Source organism: Crotalus tigris, unplaced genomic scaffold (assembly GCF_016545835.1).
Source record: "Crotalus tigris isolate CLP2741 ecotype Arizona unplaced genomic scaffold, ASM1654583v1 scf7180000018548.2558034, whole genome shotgun sequence".
Classification (NCBI taxonomy): Eukaryota; Metazoa; Chordata; class Lepidosauria; order Squamata; family Viperidae; genus Crotalus; species Crotalus tigris.
Window position 1 is genome coordinate 750,364 of NW_024097071.1, and position 21,274 is coordinate 771,637.

Below are 21,274 nucleotides of genomic sequence, written 5' to 3' on the forward strand. Positions count from 1 at the left end.
TTGCTAAAAAGAGATCCAGCCCAGAAGTAAGGAGATATTTTCTGATAGTGAGAACAATTAATCAATGGAACAGCTTGCCTCGTGGAGTTGTGGGTGCTCCATCACTGGAAGTTTCAAAAATAGATGGGACAACCATTTGCCTGGGATGGTATAAGGTTCCTGCCTTGAGTACAGGTTTGGACTGGAAAACCTCTGAGGTCCCTTCCATGATACTATGTTTTGTTAAACAAAAGATTTATAGAAAAACTTTTATCTTTTTTCTTTGTGTGACCATCCTTAATTACAGTTGGCTTTTGTGAACATGGCATAATCTGCCCAATAAAGCAAATGGCTGGCAAAGAAAAATATTTAGATCATTCTACTTTACTTGAAATAAGCAATTGTTCAATAATAATCAAAATATTTTTTCTTCTGAAATAACTACAGTGAGGAAAAAATTATTTCGTTCCATGCTGATTTGTACATTTGGCCACTGACAAAGAAATGATCAGTCTATAACTGTAATGGTAGGTTTATTTTAACACTGAGAGACAGAATAACAAAAACAAATCCAGAAAAATGCATCACAAAAAAGTTATAAATTGATTTGCGTTATAATGAGTGAAATAAGTATTTGACCCCTTCACAAAACATGACTTAATACTTGGTGGCAAAATCCTTGTTGGTAATCACAGAGATCAGACGTTTCCTGTAGTTGGCCACCAGGTTTGCACACATCTCAGGAGGGATTTTGTCCCACTTCTCTTTGCAGATCCTCTCCATGTAATAATAATAATAATAATAATAATAATAATAATAATAATAATAATAATAATAGTAATAGTAATACCTTGATGTGGTTGTGGGGCTTGTGTACTCTGAGGAAGATGAGAGCTATGCCAGAGATTAAACCATACTGGACAGGTCTCATCAGAGGAATCAGACAAAGAGTGTCTCTCCCATAAAAAATATGGTGAGATGTAAATTTCAGAATGCCATACTGGCTCGGATGTCACCCGGGTTAACAAGATCCGCGCTAGATATTGGAGTTCCTGGATATCTGATGAAAAATGGGTTACAGGACTCAGGACTGTTGGCTGAGCAACCAGGGCCAGCAGCTGAAGAATTACTGGAAGAAAAGGTGTTTACCCATCGCACATACACAGTGATTGAAAACAAAGAAATAATGATCTGTTACTACAGATCAAATCCAACAAGAAGAGAAGCTGTTGCAAGAAGATTGCACAGACTGACTACAAGCAGCGGCATGACAAAGTAGCAACAATGGTGCATTGGAAGATCTGCAAAAAATATCATTTGCCTGTAAGCAAAAACTGGTGGGATCATAAAATAGAGAAAGTCATAGAAAATGATAAAATTAAACTGCTCTGGGACTTCAGAATTCAAACAGACAAGCACCTGCAACATAACACCCCAGACTTAACAATTGTCGATAAGAAAGACAAAAAAGTCTGGATAGTGGACGTGGCAGTGCCTGGAGACAGCAGAATAGAAGAGAAAGAACTGGAGAAGATAACAAAATACAAAGACCTACAAATAGAAATAGAAAGACTGTGGCAAAAGCAAGCAAGGGTAGTACCAATAGTAATAGGCTCCTTGGGTGCAATCCCAAAACAACTGGAGCACCACTTGAACACCATTGGCATTGACAAATTCGCTATTAGTCAATTGCAAAAGGCGGCCTTACTAGGAACTGCTTCCATCCTGCGACGATATCTGTAATACCATCAAACATCCACATCTGCCTATCCCAGGTCCTGGGTAAGGACTCGATAGGTAGACAAAATGCCAAATCCAGTCTGAACATCTGGCTGACTGTGCGATGATCCATAATAATAATAATAATAATAATAATAATAATAAACCCCCAGTGAGGCACTACCTTGACGTGGTTGTGGGGCTTGTGTACTCTGAGGAAGATGAGAGCTATGCCAGAGGTTCAACCATACTGGACAGGTCTCATCAGAGGAGTCAGACAAAGAGTGTCTCTCCCATAAAAAATATGGTGAGACGTAAATTGCAGAATGCCATACCGGCTCGGACGTCGCCCGGGTTAACAAGGTCTGCGCTAGATATTGGAGTTCCTGGATATCTGGTGAAAAATGGGTTACAGGACTCAGGACTGTTGGCTGAGCAACCAGGGCCAGCAGCTGCAGAACTACTGGAAGAAAAGGTGTTTACCCGTCGCAGATACACAGTGATTGAAAACAAAGAAATAATGATCTGTTACTACAGATCAAGTCCAACAAGAAGAGGATATCTAAAACGAATGCACCAGTTCTGGAAAGAACAACATCCAGAATCAGAAATAACAGAACAGAGACTAGCAGATCAACGCCGATTTATAACACGAAATAAAGTATTCACAGAAACAGAATTGGACGAACTGCAAAGGTTTACCCAGGGCAAAGAAATCAAAGCCTTACCAGAAGTAATTCAGAATGTAGAGGCAAACCAGGGGGAGTTGGCAGTGAAGGAATCCAGCAGAGATATACAACTGTTCTCATTTGGAAACCAGGCACCTCTTCCTCAGGAAGAACAAAACCCTCTAACTAAAGAAATAAAAGAATTGAAACAAAGAATAACTGAGCATCTAGAACAGCACAAAAACAACAGAATAAGGCTGCCTGCATTGAAGCTTGTTCCAAAGAAACAGCTAGCACAAGCATTAAAAGATGCAAATACTGCAATATCAAGTATAAGCACCAATTCACTGCAAGAAACAAACCAACTAATGTACAGCACAGCTGCAGTTATAACAGAATACCTGGGATGCAAAATCAACAAAGAAGAAAAACAAACAAACAGTGCACCAGAAAAATGGAAGGTTAGATTAGAAAATAAGATCAGCAAGTTAAGATCACATGCAAGCAAGCTAGAACAGATGAAAGAAAAGAAGCTGAAGAACAAGAAGACCAAAGAATACCTAATCAAGAAATACCACTTAGAAACAAGGAAGATCAAGGAAGCACTAGAAATAATAAAGCAACAAATAACAGCTATAGCCAGGAAAATCAGTAGATATGAAGCTCGAATTGCAAACTATAGGCAGAACCTCCAATTTCAATCCAATCAGAAACGTTTCTACCAATCCATCAATGGAGAAACTGCAAGGAATCAGTCAGTACCTGACAAGGAAGAAACAGTGCAGTTCTGGAAGCAGATATGGGATAACCCAAAGAAATACAACAAGGATGCGGCTTGGTTAAAAGAGGTGGATGCAAATAAAACAGAAGTTGAAATGAAAGAACTAGTAATAACAACAAAAATGGTAGAAAAAAGAGCAAAGAAAATCAAAAATTGGTCAGCACCAGGTGAAGATGAACTGCATGGGTTTTGGTTGAAACATCTAACTGTTATACACCCACTCATTGCCAAACAGTTCAACAATATACTACAAGGAGGAGAAATTGAAAAGTGGCTAACAACTGGGAAAACCTACCTAATAATGAAAAATCCAGCAAAAGGGGCAACACCAGGTAACTACAGGCCAATTACCTGCTTACCAACGACTTTCAAATTACTAACTGGTGTGGTAGCTGATGCAGTGCAACAGCATCTAGTTGAAAACAATCTCTTTCCACCTGAGCAGAAAGGAAACCGCCCCAACAGCAGAGGAACAAAAGATCAACTCCTAATAGACAAAATGATCTTGGAAAACTGCAAGAGAAGGAAGACCAACCTGAATGTGGCATGGATTGACTACAAAAAGGCATTTGACTCTCTGCCACATGATTGGATAATAAAGTGCCTAGAAATAACAGGAGTCAGTAGAAACATCAGAAAATTTGTGCAAAGATCAATGGCACAATGGAAGACACAGTTGCAGATCAATGGTGAGAGGCTGGGAGAGGTTAATATCAAGAGAGGAATATTTCAAGGAGATTCATTATCACCATTACTATTTGTTATTGCACTGTTTCCTCTGTCAACAATACTGAATAACTCAGGACATGGCTATCAAACATCAAAAACATCTGCCAGACTATCCCACCTCCTTTATATGGATGATCTGAAGCTGTATGGAAAAACATCATCTGAAATAGAATCGCTGCTCAACACTGTCCGTATATATAGCCAAGATATTGTAATGGAGTTTGGCTTGGACAAATGTGCCACACTTACTATCAAACAAGGAAAAATAGTGAAAACTGAAGGAATCAAGATGCCCCACGAAAATAACATTAAGAGTCTGGATGAGGAAGAGTACTACAAATACTTGGGTATCCTTCAAGCTGACAACATCAAGCACACTGAAGTCAAGAAAAAGATTAGAGGTGAATACATCAAGAGAGTGAAGAAGATCTTAAAATCCAAACTCAATGGAGGAAATACCATAAAGGCAATCAACACCTGGGCAATCCCAGTCATTAGGTACACAGCTGGAATAGTGGACTGGACTCAAGCAGAACTAAAAGCAATGGATAGGCAGACCAGAAAAATAATGACAATGAATCATGCCCTTCATCCACGCAGTGACATTGATAGACTTTATCTACCAAGGCAAATAGGTGGGCGTGGAATGCTACAAGTACATCAGATGGTTGAAGAAGAAAAAATGGCTTTGGAAGAATATCTGAAGAACAATGATGAAGATGCACTGAAATTAGTATATCAGGAAGGCTTACTAACTACTGGAGAGACCAAACTGGCCTACAAGAAAGACCAAATGAAGAACAGAATAGAGGCATGGGAAGACAAAGCACTACATGGCCAATACATGAAAAAAATAGCTGGGAAAGCAGATAATAATAAAACCTGGCAATGGCTAAGAGCAGGAAAATTGAAGAAAGAGACCGAGGGACTAATTCTGGCTGCACAAGACCAAGCCTTAAGGACAAATGCATACAAAGTCAAAATTGAGAAGACAGCAACAGACAGTAAGTGCCGCCTATGCAAAGAAGCTGAAGAAACAGTGGACCACTTGGTAAGCTGTTGCAAGAAGATTGCACAAACTGATTACAAGCAGCGGCATGACAAAGTAGCAACAATGGTGCATTGGAAGATCTGCAAAAAATATCATTTGCCTGTAAGCAAAAACTGGTGGGATCATAAAATAGAGAAAGTCATAGAAAATGATAAAATTAAACTGCTCTGGGACTTCAGAATTCAAACAGACAAGCACCTGCAACATAACACCCCAGACTTAACAATTGTCGATAAGAAAGACAAAAAAGTCTGGATAGTGGACGTGGCAGTGCCTGGAGATAGCAGAATAGAAGAGAAAGAACTGGAGAAGATAACAAAATACAAAGACCTACAAATAGAAATAGAAAGACTGTGGCAAAAGCAAGCAAGGGTAGTACCAATAGTCATAGGCTCCTTGGGTGCAATCCCAAAACAACTGGAGCACCACTTGAACACCATTGGCATTGACAAATTCGCTATTAGTCAATTGCAAAAGGCGGCCTTATTAGGAACTGCTTCCATCCTGCGACGATATCTGTAATACCATCAAACATCCACATCTGCCTATCCCAGGTCCTGGGTAAGGACTCGATAGGTAGACAAAATGCCAAATCCAGTCTGAACATCTGGCTGACTGTGCGATGATTGAGAATAATAATAATAAAGTTGGAAGGGACCTTAGAGGTTATCAAGTCCAACCCCCTGCTCAGGGAGGTAACCCTATACCATTTCGGACAAATGGCTGTCCAGTTTCTTCTTAAAAACTTCCAGTGTTGGAGCATTCACCACTTCTAGAGGCAGGTTGTTCCACTGGTTAATTGTTCTGTCAGGAAGTTTCTCCTTAGTTCTAGGTTGCTTCTCTCCTTGATTAGTTTCCATCCATTGCTTCTTGTCCTGCCTTCAGGCACTTTGGAGAATAGTTTGAATCCCTCTTCTTTGTGGCAGCCCCTGAGATATTGGAACACTGCTATCATGTCCCCCCTCGTCCTTCTCTTCATTAAACTAGACAGACCAATTCCAGCAACCGTTCCTCATATGTTTTAGCCTCCAGTCCCCTAATCATCTTTGTTGCTCTTCTCTGCACTCTTTCTAGAGTCTCGACATCTTTTTTACATCGTGGTGACCAAATTACATTGTGGTGACGTGTCATTAAGGTTTCGAGGCTGATGTTTGACAGCTCAAACCTTCAGCTCCCTCCACAGATTTTCTATGGGATTAAGATCTGGAGACTGGCTAGGACACTCCAGGACCTTAATGTGCTTCTTCTTGAGCCATTCCTTTGTTACCTTGGCCGTGTGTTTTGGGTCATTGTCATGCTGGAATACTCATCCACGCCTCATTTTCAATGCCCTGGCTGAGGGAAGGAGGTTCTCACCCCAGATTTGATGTTACATGGCCCTGTCCATCGTCCCTTTGATGTGGTGAAATTTTCCTATCCCCTTAGCAGAAAAACACCCCCAAAGCATAATGTTTCCACCTCCATGTTTGACGGTGGGGATGGTGTTCTTGGAGTCATAGGCAGCATTCCTCCTCCTCCAAGCATGGCAAGTTGAGTTGATGCCAAAGAGTTTGATTTTAGTCTCAGCTGACCACAACACTTTCACCCAGTTCTCTTTTGAATCATTCAGATGTTCACTGGCAAACTTCAGACAGGCCTGTACATGTGCTTTTTTGAAATGCATTTTTCTGGATTTTTTTGTTGTTATAGACTGGGCAAACATACAAAATCAGCAGGGGATCAAATTTTTTTCCCCTCACTGTACATCCATTATGTTCTTAAAATTTGCCATTTCTTTTGAATATCCAATTTTGAAAAAAAAAAAAAGCTGATTATTCCCTATACCATGCAAGAGGACTAGATATGTAGCTTTTGGATTATTGAAATAATTATTCAATTAATAACAATAAATAAATTACTCTAAAGTATTATTATCATTTCCACTAATAATTTGCTAAAAGCAAATCCATAATTGCACCTTGTATAGTTGCTTCAGTGGAGCTGCCTTTCGAGCAAACATGGTTACAATCTTACAGCTTTACCTATTTTATTTCTTGCACCACATCAGATGGTAATGTGTTTACCATTCTAATTGCTCATTAGACTTTGTGCAGGATGGAAGGGAGAAGCAATCTGTTCCACTGTTGCATGTTATGTCCTCAATAGATGGACACATTGGGGTATTACTATTTTGAGAATTCACAGTGTCTATTAGAAAGGAATTGTTTTCCTGCCTATGTATGTCTATTTTTCACTAGTCCACTTTTCATGTCATGAAAGAAAAGAAAGCCAAAAATAAAGATATAAAAAGATATGCACATAGAGACTAATTTTCAGTGCATACAATGAAAATTTTCAAGCAGCTGAAAAACTAAATTACATTTAGGGGCTGAAGTGGAATATTTTCTACAGTCATGCTCATTGTAGCAACATTAAGAATAGCAGCAAAATGGAGGATAATGGAATCACAACAATAAAAACATAAAAGTAGAATGCTTTTTAACTGAGATTTTCAGTTAAACCGTGCTTGTTCTAGCAGAAGGTATCACTCTCCAAATAATGCCTGCTTCTGTTAGTTTTTATTCTTCCTTGCCATGTAAGGCTTCATCTTTCTGCTATTCATTGACTAGAACCACATATTATTACACTATTACATTGCTCTTTGCAATTTTATATACATTTTTAGCAATAAAAATAAATCTGTTTCAGAGCTGTGATTATTTCCTTCAACAGGTTAAATTACCTTCAAATATTTCCTTCCTACTCTTTCTCCAGGTAACAGAAAGTTGTTTGTTTCTTTGTCACTGAAGTACAGTACATTCAGTTACAACTTTCATTATATAAATTATATACATGCAATTATAGCTATATATATCCTACTACTAAACAATAATAATGTTATTTTCACTGGTTTATTTTATTTTATTTGACATAAAAAATCCGTTTTGAATTTCATGTGGATTACATTGTGCAAGCAAGAATCATATTGATACTGATTAAAATTCTTGGTATTTATTTTTTACAGAGTTTTTACATTAAAAATATTTTACAATTATTTAATTACATTCTTGCATATTTATAATATGCCATTCAGTGTGCCTTAACTAATTTGTAGAAACTTTATTCCATATTCATCCATAATGCTGTATTTCTATCTATTTTTATTTTTTAAACAGCTTCTAAAAGATTTGAGGCTAAATATTTCTCTTTCTAAATCAAGGGTGTCAAACTTGCAATGTCATGTGACATGTCTCAATGTATTATGACTTTTTTTCAATTCCAGCAATGCGGTTTTAGCATGACACATCCGGCCCATGGGCTGGCAGTTTGACACCCCTGCTCTAAATCTTTTTCTCTCACTCTTTAAAAACTATCATTGATCCATCATCCATTAGGATAATTGTTTTATGTTTTTAATCATGGCACTGAGACATCAAACCCAATTCTAAAAACACTATTCACCTAAATGATTTAAAGCAAATTTCCTTAAAGCGTTGCATTCAAAATAAAGCCTACATAAAGTGATTCAGCTCCATCAATCAAGATTACTTCAAAAATTAATCTATTTAAGGATTGTTTTATATGCAGTTATTAAATAATGATTATATACTTGTATATTCTTTATAGAAAAAGATATTATTGAAAATATTACAAGTTAGGAATATTTATTCCATAATAAAATAATTTTGTTTGCCTAGGAGTGTTATGGTAAATATTTTCAGTTTATAGAATAAATGTAGTTTTCATTTTTGTATCATTTAAGTACTCCTGATATTTCCTATTCCTCTTCTTCCTCAAATTGATCTGATTTAAACAATGCTTAAAATTTCTTTCAAACAGAGACCCTTGCCATCTATCTATTATTTATTTACTGCTTTTCTGTTGTTAAAGGTACGCCAAATCTTTTTAGACAATAAAATATATTACAAAGTATGTATTGACAGAGGGGATGTGCATTCAACAGACTATTAAAATTATCTGCTCAGATGAGAGTAATTTACAATGACTTGATTTTCTAACAAAATAATAAAGAGTTCACCAATTGCCAAAAACTCTTTAGAGCCAACAAAACAATTCAAAAGGAAATTATATAATTAAAGTATTACTAATAAAAGGCATTCTCCTCATATCCCAATGGGACAGGGAATAGGTATCTGATAGTGAACTAATGAATTGCCAAATTCACATGAAAAGAGGGTTCATATCGCAGATCCTCATGACAGTTTTATGAATAATAAATGCAGAAATGTTTGTTATTATATTATTCCACAACAATGTGAAATCACAACTGCCACCTCTTTAGCTGGTATTTGCTTCATATTCCTTGAGTTCTTCCTAAGAATTTAGGATTTTGTAATATATTGGCATAATGTATGTGCATATTCAAGCATGTGGTCTTTTGTAACTGACAGATGGAAAATGTGTCAATGCACAGATTTTCTAAGTGCAAAACTCATACAAAAATATTTGCTCTGGGATCTCCATGACCAGTTTATGCCATGATCTTCAAATTTCAATTTTCAGATCTAGTTTTTTTCTGATCTCCAATTCTTTGTCTTCAATTCTACTATCCCCTGGTATCAGCACATCAATTATATACATTTTCTTCTTCTCAACCAGAATTAAATCTGGTACATTGTGAGCCAATACTTAATAGTTTGTATTCAGAAGTCCCACAATATTTTAACATGCTAATTTTCAACTACTATTTCAACTATATTCCACCGATTTTTCATTACTAACACATAGTAATTTTACAGATGTTCCAGTGAATCATTTTGGTGAATATATTATATCATTGTTTATAATCAGTTTGTGCAATCTTCTTGCATGAGCTGAGTATATGAGCTACTATTTCTTCCACCTTTTTTGCACAATCCACACTTTAAATCATTTGACAATTTTTCAGTTCTGGCCTTGATTACATTAGTTTAAATAATATGCTCTTGAGCACTCAAAATGAAGCCTTTCATTTCTTTTTTAATGATTCATTTGTAAGCCATTGCCAGGTTTTACCTTTATCCATTTTTCTCTCATTTTTTTAAGGAAATTGACCATGTAATGCTCTTCCTTGCCCAAAATCTATTATTTTTACTACATTATTTCAAATATTCATATTTTGTTTCCTGCACATATATAAATTCCAATTTTTAATTTGCATTAGTGCTGGTTTTTGATCATCTTTTATGTGATCAGCTAATATGTGCTTTTCTTTTTTGACAGCTCGTTTGAGTTGAATGCATCCATTTCTGCAGAGAAGGTATAATCTTCAATATTATTGTGGAGATGTAATGCATAGTGAATAGTCATTAGCTTTGGTCCAAACTGTCCAGTTCAGCTTGTGTCCCGTTAGTAATTCCAGCTGTATATTATATTATTATTATTATAGTTCATTGCAGTCAGCCAGATATTTAGATTGGATTTGGCATTTTTGTTCACCTATCGAGTCCTTCCCAAGGACCTGAGATGTTCTTATTTCATGGTGTTAAAGCTATCATTCACAGGATGTAAGCTGTTTTGAAGTAAAGGTGCCTTTTGCAATTGATTGATGATTATTTTTGTCAAAGTTTCAATGGTGCTCAAGTGGTGCTCCAGTTGTTTGGGAATTGTACCAAGGTGCCCCTTACTATTGGTACTACCTTTGTTTTCTTTTAGCTGAGTCATTCTACTTGTATTTGCAGATCTTTGTTTTTGTTATCTTCTCCAGTTTTTTCTCTTCTATTTTATATCTCCAGGTACTGCCCCATCCATTATACATTTTTTTGTCCTTCTTATCAAAGGTTGTTAAGTCTTGGTGTATGTGGCAGGTGCTTGAATTCTAAAGTCCCAGAGCACTTTAGCTTTTTAATTCAACAATTTCAAAGAAGTTACTGTTTGATGAAGTTAAAGATTTTATTCTGTTAAGTCTCAGAAGAGCCCAACTGAAGTACAGTATGAAAGCACAGGTTAAAAAAAAAACTTATTAACAATATTTCAAAATATTCTTAGTTTTTTAAAAAAACTGTGATTATATAATCAAAATTGTTTTACTGTTTTTAAACTATTAGGAATATCTTCTCTCTATATACAATTTTATGAAAAATATCACACATATGTAAAAAACTAAGAATCACTGAGATTGATAAGTATATGATAGATAATGTAGCAATTGAAGAATTAAAACCTTTTGTTAGTATTAAATAAATCAGTGTAGAACCTTGATTAGATGGAAATTGAGAACAGAAATAAAATGAACAGCTTGCTTCTTTAAAAAAAGGAAAAGGAAATGAGGCACTTGTAATTAAGGGAATTAATATTTTATAGAATGCATCTATTCATTTCTTCAAGTGGTCAGTACTTATAATTCTTATTTTTACAGATTCTCCAGTTGCGCCATTTACACTTATATGTTATGTGCTACACATATATATCTTTTAACCAGCATCTTCTTCAAGATTGAATTTAAATCTAGTGAGGATAGACTCTGAACTCTTGAGAATAGACTCAGGACTTATAACAAGAGACTGTAATGCAACATCTAGAAATTATAGCACCCCTATGGCATACAACCCAAAGTATGGATCCAGAATGTAGACAACACCTTTGTCATAATATAAAAGTAATAATTAGAGAAGACACATGAAACGACCAACATCTTCAAAGGCATAAAATTCATAAGGGAAGAAGAAAGCAACAACACACTACCCTTCCTGGATATTTTTATCAGCAGAGGAAGTACCGGCAAATCTTCTATTCTACATCTCTCTATTGTAAAATTACCCACATCTATTGCAAAACTACCCACATGAACCAAGTGCTCTACTACCAAAATCACAACCCAATTTTCTATAAGAGGAGTTGTGTAAGAACGTTATTCAGGCACTGCAGCAACCCATAACACTAGAAAAAGGAACCAACTTCTTATACAACATCTTCCCAAAAAATGGTTACCCACACAACTTTATCAGAAAGTGCCTGTCCATTCAACTCACTACAGCACAAGCATAAGCTACAAAAAGGATAACTCCATACATCAAAATAATCTTAGAAAGAATAAAAAGATTATTATAACCACCCAGCACCAGAAACCAACCAAAGCCTTCCAAAACATCAACATTCAAGATCTAATGAAAACTTCTTAATTTCACAATAAATGGGTAATACTAGCCATAGTTTCAACTGGAACTCTGTGAGCATCCTAAACAGTAGAGAGTTCCTGGAAGCTTGACCCTCAGACAAATTAGCCAACAACAGGCACAACGAGCAATATTTAAATAGCATTCAAAAAACAATAAGAAAGCTAAAAAAGAAACAATAAGACAGAATACCTCCTCACCAGCAATCAGTACCCAGATAATCAGAAGTTAACATCAGGATTAAGACAGACACACAATGAAACAGTAAACAACAACCTAATCAAGGAACTAGCAAGGAGAAAATAACAGCCCTATCAATACTGACAGGACAAGCTACTGTATATAAACTGAGAGAAAACCCTACTCCCTTCTAGAAGAGCAACAAAGATGATTAGGGGACTGGAGGCTAAAATATATAAGGAACAGTTGCTGGAATTGGGTATGTCTAGTTTAATTAAGAGAAGGATAAGCGGGGACATGATAGCAGTGTTCCAATATCTCAGGGGCTGCCACAAAGAAGAGGGAGTCAAGCTATTTTCCAAAGCACCTGAAGGCAGGACAAGAAGCAACGGATGGAAACTAATCAAGGAGAGAAGCAACATAGAATTAAGGAGAAACTTCTGACAAAACAATTAACCAGTGGAACAACCTGCCCCCAGAAGCGGTGAATGCTCCAACACTGGAAGTTTTTAAGAAGAGACTGAACACCTATTTGTCCGAAATGGTATGGGGTTACCTGTCTGAGCAGGGAATTGGATTTGATGACCTCCGAGGTTTCTTCCAACTTTATTTATTATTGTTGTTGTTGTTGTTGTTGTTGTTGTTGTTGTTGTTGTTGTTATGTTACCTAGTTAGGTAATGAAATGTCTGCAAGCAACCAAACTCAGAGAGGAACAAGGACTCCACAGGATAAGCAATAATTAGTTTCATTAGACCTTACCAAATGTTTAATATACTGTACTCATAGGTGCTGACAGTAATTTAATACTTAAAGGTGTTTGTAAAGTCTGTAAAATTATTATGCTTCGTACTGAAATAGTTTGTCAGACATTCAGGCCAGAAATGTAACACTTTATTGATAGACTCTACTTCACAGAACGCAGTGTGTAAATGATCTGGTAATCAGTAAAACTGTCTTAAGTTTGTGTGAAATGTAGTTTAGACAAAAGACGAGTTACAGCATTACATAGGTCCTGGAAGTCACTGGATAAGAGTAAATTTTTAAAAGCATTTAAACAAATATACTTGTCAGGCACAAGCAACCAGAACAATCCTGTGAAAAGCCAAACAGTTCCTTTACTGTTGAACATTATTTACATTATCTTGCCAAAGTGACTGTCTTCCCTTTGGAAAAAGGCAAATATAGTCCTAAAGGTTTGATATCAGACATTTTCCCTCCAAATCAACTCCATGCTGGAATGTCTCTTTTCTCTCCCTAGAGGTGCCTCCTCTCCTTCAGTTTTCACCATAGTACTTTTATATATTTGTTTACTTGATTTCCTGTTGCCTTTCTGTTAGCATAAAATATTTTATGTGGCTTGTAATATGAAACATACACAAACACAAATAAGTAAATAAAAATACATTAAATATATATAGTATATTCATTGAACATTCAACACATGATCAGAGCAATTTCCTAAAAGATAGGAGAAGGCAAACACATTCCCGAAGAGAATGCATTTTGCAGCTAAGATTAATATGCAAAAACCACAATTTATTTTTAAATTACAGTATTCCATTTCATTTCCAGGCTTACTACCTAAGTTTAAAAATAGATTTTCTAATAAACTGATAAATCCTGAATTAAGTTCCATCTCCAGGAATGTACTTAATGCCTTATGGTAAATTAAGAAAAATTCCTAAATCTAGACCCTTCATCTCAATCATGACCAGAATTCTTTTAAGTGGGTTTAGAATACAAAATCTTGCATTCATTTTGTCTTGTATGTCTTTCCCCTATTGCTCCAGTTTCGGTTTTGACGTCATGGAAAGACAGATGTAGGGAAGCAGGGCTCTGCCTCCTGCACCTGATTTCTTCTTGCTGGGGACCCAAAAAAGGCCTGAAGTCACCCCGGAGAGGTGACAAAGTAAGAGTGGACCCTTATAGATCACGGGGAGGCAGCGGTTGACCCACTTGATCCAAGGAAGCCCTCAGAACCAACAGGAAATAGACTGGCACACCCATGCAGCCAGTCAGAAGCTGCTGACCTCCGGAAAAAAACAAGTGCATCTAACAAGTGCAAGCAACATGTTTGAATCTGGGTGAGATTATTTTCCTTCCTCTACAATTTTAAAACCTGTTCTTGGAAAAAAAAGTGACCTGAAAGCAAAGAAAATCCCAGAACTAAAGGGGGAGTTTCCTTTTTTTAACCCCTTCTCCCAGAATAAAAGCAGCGGTTTAAGCTTTCTTGGGGGAAAATAGAGAAGACTATAAAATTAATTTGGACACAGCAGAGAGACTTAATGTTGGAAAAAGTTTCGGAAGTTATAATACTTTATAATAATACTTTTAGACAACTGCTCTGGAAGTGAGCCTCACAAACAGAAGTGGATTACAAATCTTTTTTTTTTTTTTTGCTCTCCCTTTTCTTTCAGGGAGTTTATTGGATTACAGAGACTATAGACAAGAACTATAAGAGTTATTTAAGACAAACTTAAATATATGTTAATGGCAGACCAGGTTGCAACTAATTTGTGCTATATGAGACATAATACCTTTTGTAATGCAAATAAGCTTGGGAGGTAGTTGGCTTATCAATTATGTAAGAAACAGAAGGCAAGAATTATAGAGAAAGTAAAATACAAAGGTAGTGAGGTTTATCAACAGAATTTGATTTAAAAGAGTTTTTTAGATTTTTATACAAAATTATATGCTAGCGACAATATACATGCTTTAGATGTAGAGAAGTATTTACAATCAGTACATTTTCCTAAACTTTCTAATGAACAACAAGATGTGATGAATTGTTTAATTACTTCAGAGGAAATTGGTTTAGCTATTAAGCAGTTAAAAGTGGGAAAGGCCCCAGGTACAGATGGATTAACGGCAAAGTATTATAAAATGTTATCTGAAGAGATGATAGAGCCATTAAAAGAACTTTTTAATAGTATTTTGCTGGGAGCTCCGGTTCCCCCTTCCTGGAGAAGGGCTTTTATATCATTGATCCCGAAGGAGGATCAAGATCTTACTGAACCTAAGAATTATAGACCTATATCTCTTTTAAATACAGATTATAAGATTTTTTCTAAAATCTTGGCAAATAGATTAATGCAGGTTGTGAAGGATTTAATTCATAGTGATCAGTCTGGATTTATAACAGGAAGATATATGAAATACAATATAAGACAAATCATTAACTTAATTGAGTACTTGGACAAGAATAATCAGATCCCTGTGGCTTTTATATTTCTGGATGCTGAGAAAGCTTTTGATCAGTTAGATTGGCAATTTTTATTTTTACTTATAGAGAAAATGAATTTTGGAGATAAGTTTTATATGCTCTCAAGGCTATATATCAACAACAGTCTGCTCAAATTATTATTAATGGGGGATTGTCAGAGACTTTTAATATTGAAAAGGGTACAAGACAAGGATGTCCATTATCCCCATTGTTATTTATTTTAACAATGGAGATTTTGTTAATTCAGATTCGAGAATCAACTGTACTTAAGGGAATAAAAATAAACAAGAATGAGTATAGATTGAGAGCTTTTGTGGATGATTTGGTTTTAACTTTATTACAACCGACTCAATCGGTTAGTCATTTGTTGGAACTAATAACTCAATATGGGAAAGTCTCTGGTTTTAAAGTAAATAATAATAAGACTAAAATATTATCTAAGAATATGACTGAGAGGGAAAATGAAATTTTAGTTAAACTTACAGGTTTTCAGATAGTGAAAAATGTTAAATATTTGGGAGTATATATAACTGCTTCTAATGGAAAATTATATAAGAATAATTATGAATTATTATGGACAAAAGTACAAAAGGATTTAAATGATTGGAAAAAATTACAACTGTCATTGTTGGGGAGAATTTCAGCTGTAAAAATGAATGTTCTACCAAAGTTTCTTTTTTTGTTTCAGATGATACCCATTTTAAAAAAAGATGCTAATTTGGATGAGTGGCAGAAGGGTATCAATAAATTTATATGGGCTGGGAAGAAACCAAGGATGAAGTTTAAGATTTTGTAAGATGCTCAAGAAAGAGGAGGGCTTAAGGCACATAATTTGAAATTATATTATGATGCAGCCACACTAACTTTGATAAGTGATTGGCTTAATCTAACAAACAAAAATATTCTTTCTCTTGAAGGGTGGGATTTATTATATGGTTGGCATGCATATTTAATTTTCAATAAGAAAGTAGATCGAGCTTTTAAATTGCATATTTTAAGAAATGCCTTACTTCGAGTTTGGAAGAAGTATTATTACAGGTTAAATTACAAAATACCTATTTGGGGGATACCTGGACATGCAATTGAGGGGATTTCTAAGGGGATGAATTTTGAAAAAATTCCGTATAAAGAATTACTTATTTGGTCAGGTACTGACTGGCAATTAAAATCTTTAGATGTATTAAGGCAAGAAAATATTTTATAGTCATGGTTCCAGTATTTACAAATAGTGGATAGATGGACTTTAGATAAGAAAGTAGGAATAACATTAGGAGATGAAAATTTGGTAATTCAGATTAAAGATCAGAATCAGGCTCACATAAAAAGAATTTATAATGCGTTAATAGAATTGGATTTGGAAACGGAATTGGTTAAAGATTGTATGGTTAAATGGGCTCAGAATATCCAGGAACCGATTCCATTGGATTTATGGGAGATAATTTGGATCAGAAATGTTAACTTTACACAGGCTCAAAATTTAAGGGAAAATTTTTACAAAATGTTTTATAGGTGGCATTTGGATCCTAAAAAGTTGTCTTGTATGTATCCTAATTTACAGCCTAAATGTTGGGATGCAGTAGTTCTGACGCAACTTATTTTCATGTTTGGTGGACTTGTAAAAATATTAAGGCTTTTTGGATTATGATTTGGTGGAACATTCAAAAGATTTTTAAAAAGAAGATAAAGTTTACTCCTCAACTATTTTTACTAGGGATTTTTGAGGATTTTGATGTTAAAGAAACCATTTTAATGTTGAATTTAGTAACAGCAGCAAGGCTATTGGTAGGTCAATATTGGAAGAAAGATTCGTTGCCTACTATAGAAGAATGGACACTTAAGGTTTCAAATTTAGCAGAAATGGCTAAAATTTCTGCTTATTTAAAGGATCATACACAAGAAAAATATATTATGGTACGGAGAAGATGGATAGATTATATTCAGATTAAATATGGAACTAAAAAGTTCCATTTATTTTATGATTAAATTTTAAATAATAATTATTATTAATAGCATTTTATAATGGAAATTATTTAGTTTATTTACTGTTATTATGGTTCTTTATAATAATTGTTTTAAAATGGATTTGTTTATAATATTATGATATTAAGGTTTAAAGAGAGTTAAGGGTTAAGTATGAATTTATTTATTGTATAATTTGTTAAATTTTATTAGATTTTGTTTAATATGTTTGTAATAACCCTGTACTCGGCTCTGGGAAGTAGGGGGGTAGGGGGTGGGGGTGGGTGGGTTTGTGGGTTTAAAATTTTTTTGTTAATTGTCAATAAAACTTTTTCAATAAAAAGACAAACTTAAATGATATATTGTGGTACTGAATATAAGATTAATGATTTTGTATAAGGCGGGCATTTGGGAAAAGTATTAGAGCTGATAAAAGATTTGTGGGGTGGAAACAAAAATGAGTGTTTCAAATTTAGCTAAAACTGGCAAAAAAAACATCCTCAGCCTCATCCTCCACCTCTGCAAGCCCTGTGTATCAGAGATCAACCGAATCAATGCTTCAACAAGAAAAATCTAACAACTTTCAGAAGGAGATGCAAGCGGCATTACAAGCAATCCAAGAGGCAATCTCCTCCCACAAAGAAGATACAAAGAAAAATCATGAGGAGACAAAAGACAATTTTGATAAAACGAATCAAAAAATTCATAACATAAACTCTCAACTAGAAAGCTTCTAACAGATGGTTACAAAGAATGAACAAAGAATTCAGAAAATAGAAGACAAGTCAGTAGAAATTGATCAGAAAATGGAAGAAATAAAAGATGAAAATCAGAGGCTGGTGCAGGCAAATAGAGAATTGGAAGATTTAATGGCAGTTTTGGAAATGGAAAAGGGATCTTATTTTTTAAGATTTCAAAACATAATGGAGAATAAGGAAGAGGATCTCGCAGACTTGATGATAGAGCTAAAATAAACAAGTTTATTTTACTTTACAAGAGGATAAGGCAGCTACTGTAACCAAGATTTAGAACTAAGAATGTAAGTTAGACATAATACAAAATAATGACACCACATTTATAATCTGTTAAATCAGACTTCTCATTCAATTAGAACTATTTGCTCTTCACTAGAATTATTTAGCCCAATTTTTCATGCAACATATTTTCTGGCACAGGGATAAGCCAAATTCTTCATATCTCAACAACCTTTCATTTTACAAATACACTCTTACCCTGCTGATCTTTGGCTATCATGACCCTAGTACAGTAAATGCTGCAAGGAATTTCATCCTTCAGTCAGATACCAATTTTTGCATTCCATCACTGGTCAGGTGGAGGTTGGCTTATGAAAAATACTAAGCATTGTGAGGAGGCAAAAATGGTGAAGGAAATAAACCTAAGACAAGGGTGATATGCAAATATGCACATTTTGAACATTATTTTTGGAAAAGGTGTCTTCATTATACATAGAAAAGAATGTAAAACTTAAGAAATGTTTACTTCTCATTCTAATTCAAAGGAATTAGCACTGATGAATGATTAATGAAAAGACTCCAGACGATGAGGGATTTTATCAAACAAATTTTTAAAATACTATTGGTAGATATTTTCAGACAATTTATACAGCAAGAATTAAAAAAATAACTATTAAGAATAAAACTTCGATATATGTGTTTGTATATATACTTGGTTAATTTTTAAGCCATATAAAATATTTAACTATGAGTGTTAGAGAAATTAAATGTATTACTTAATTTCTTATATAAAATAGGTAGTTCTTGTTTGTGACTTCTTTGTTCAATGACTGTTTGAATTTATGACAATGATGCAAAACTTTTCAACCAATCCTTGCATTTACTATTTCTGCAAATCTGTAAAGCAAAGAAAAGACAGTTGCAGTTTCACTTGCCTGTTCCAGTTGTGATCAATAAATGAGGACAACCTGTATTGGTCTGGATTTTAGCTTTCATAGCACTTATAGTGTTAAACTTCAGTCTTTCATTTACCTGGTATGTTGTTTTCTTCAATGCTGTCCTCAACAGACAGAGTGGAGCAGTTGGCTGGACTAACTGGAGAGCTGGAATTAAAGCTTGTGTATCTTACAGAGGAGTTGATTTCAAAATAGTCATGGCTCTCATTTAATCGGTGAAATTCAAAAGCTGATACTATTGATGTACGTTGCTTGGGCTGGAAAAATAAATTAATTAAAATGTAGACACTACTTTATTCTTTTCTACATCTACAGCTCACTGTCTCTATTCAGTTTTAAAAACAGATGCTAAAAAATGTTACCAACTTCTCTAAATGTACCCAGAATAAGAAATGTATTATAATCAGGAATACAAAATCAAAGCAGCATTATACATTGTTCTATAAAAAAACAACCTGAATGCCAATTAAAAAATATCAAACTCTTGGGAGGTATCAAAATATTTATTTATAAAATAACTATTCCATTCTCTATCACAAAAGTTGCACTGAAAACTATATACAGTAATGAAAAGAAAGGTTAATATTAGCAGTTTCAAAATTGTTCTAAACTTTAAAAGACAACATGGGAAAATAAATATAAGAAAATCCCTGATGGATCAGGGATCAGCCAACAACCTAAATAAATCAGCATTATCCAGTTTCTTCTTGGATAGTGAATATTTAACACATTCAACTTACAATTCAAATTGTAGCATATAACCATCAAAACTATAAAACACTGTTTTTTTCCATAACTTAAAGCAATCTTATTTTTAAAACAATGAATTGATAGTTATAACCACATTTGCAGTGGAAGTACCGTATATTCCGGCGTATAAGGTGACCCGGCGTATAAGACAAATCCTGACTTCGGCACCAAGTCGCATGCCTAGAAAGTCGTCTTATATGCCGGAAACTACCATTATTTCTGGCATATAAGACGACTCGGTGTATAAGACGCCCTCCAACTTCGGCGCCGATTTCTACGCCTTAGAAAGTTGTCTTATACGTCGGAATAAACGGTACTAATAATGAAGCTAATGCTTAAATAATTTGGACACACAAAGTTAAAAAGAAAGTAAGGAAGATACATGTCCCTGGAAAAATGGAAAACAATTAAAAAAGAGACTAACAGAAGGTTACTACTAGTATTATGACTGATGACATAAAATGAACTCACAACAACCCAAAACAACCACAGTTATAAAAACTTTACAATTTGGATGAAATGATTGGATCATAATGAATCAAAAGCAACCAAACAACAACAGAACCACATCAATGGCAACAAATTCCACAGTTTGACAATTAATGTAAGTTTCTTTTCAATTGTTTATTCTGAAGAAGCCTAGAATAATACATTAAAAGGAACAATTAAAAAGGAATAATTTGATTAAAAAATCAACCACAAAATATCTATCATAAAGGAAGATAATACAAAAATTAAAACAGGGTTTGTTTATACAGTATATATATAGAAGCAAGAAGCCGAAAACACCAGCCTAAAGATGACGAATGGGACTTTGTTGAAATGTTGCCAAGACACTTCCAATTTGACGCGGGAGAAAAACCCAAATAACCAAAGACCTACATAAAAAATACCCACAAAAACCTCAGAAAACTATATATATATAGTTTTATATAAAACTATTATATATATATATAATGCCCAGGATTCGCATTTTTAGTATTTGTATATAGATAGATAGATAGATAGATAGATAGATAGATAGATAGATAGATAGATAGATAGATAGATATAGATATATATAGATATATATATAGATAGATATATATATAGAGATAGATAGATAGATAGATAGATAGATAGATAGATATTTGTATTGAAAAATTTCCATAATATTATGGGAGGAAAGAAGGATGAAGGGGTCTGGGAGGAGATGAGTGTCAGCAATGGA

The 21,274-nt window shown here is 34.6% G+C and overlaps 1 protein-coding gene across 9 annotated transcripts in view; it reads right to left on the reverse strand.

The window, feature by feature from the left end:
- Positions 1 to 21,274, reverse strand: part of ANKS1B (ankyrin repeat and sterile alpha motif domain containing 1B) — a 359,470-nt gene that overhangs the window by 240,179 nt on the left and 98,017 nt on the right. For all 9 annotated transcript variants that reach the window (XR_005557974.1, XM_039354033.1, XM_039354032.1 and 6 more), the window contains one exon: positions 19,391 to 19,571. Coding sequence is in view for 8 of the 9 variants with exons in the window: in XM_039354033.1 (XP_039209967.1) it covers positions 19,391 to 19,571 (181 nt within the window). In the remaining variant the exon portion in view is untranslated. The remainder of the gene's footprint in view (positions 1 to 19,390; positions 19,572 to 21,274) is intronic.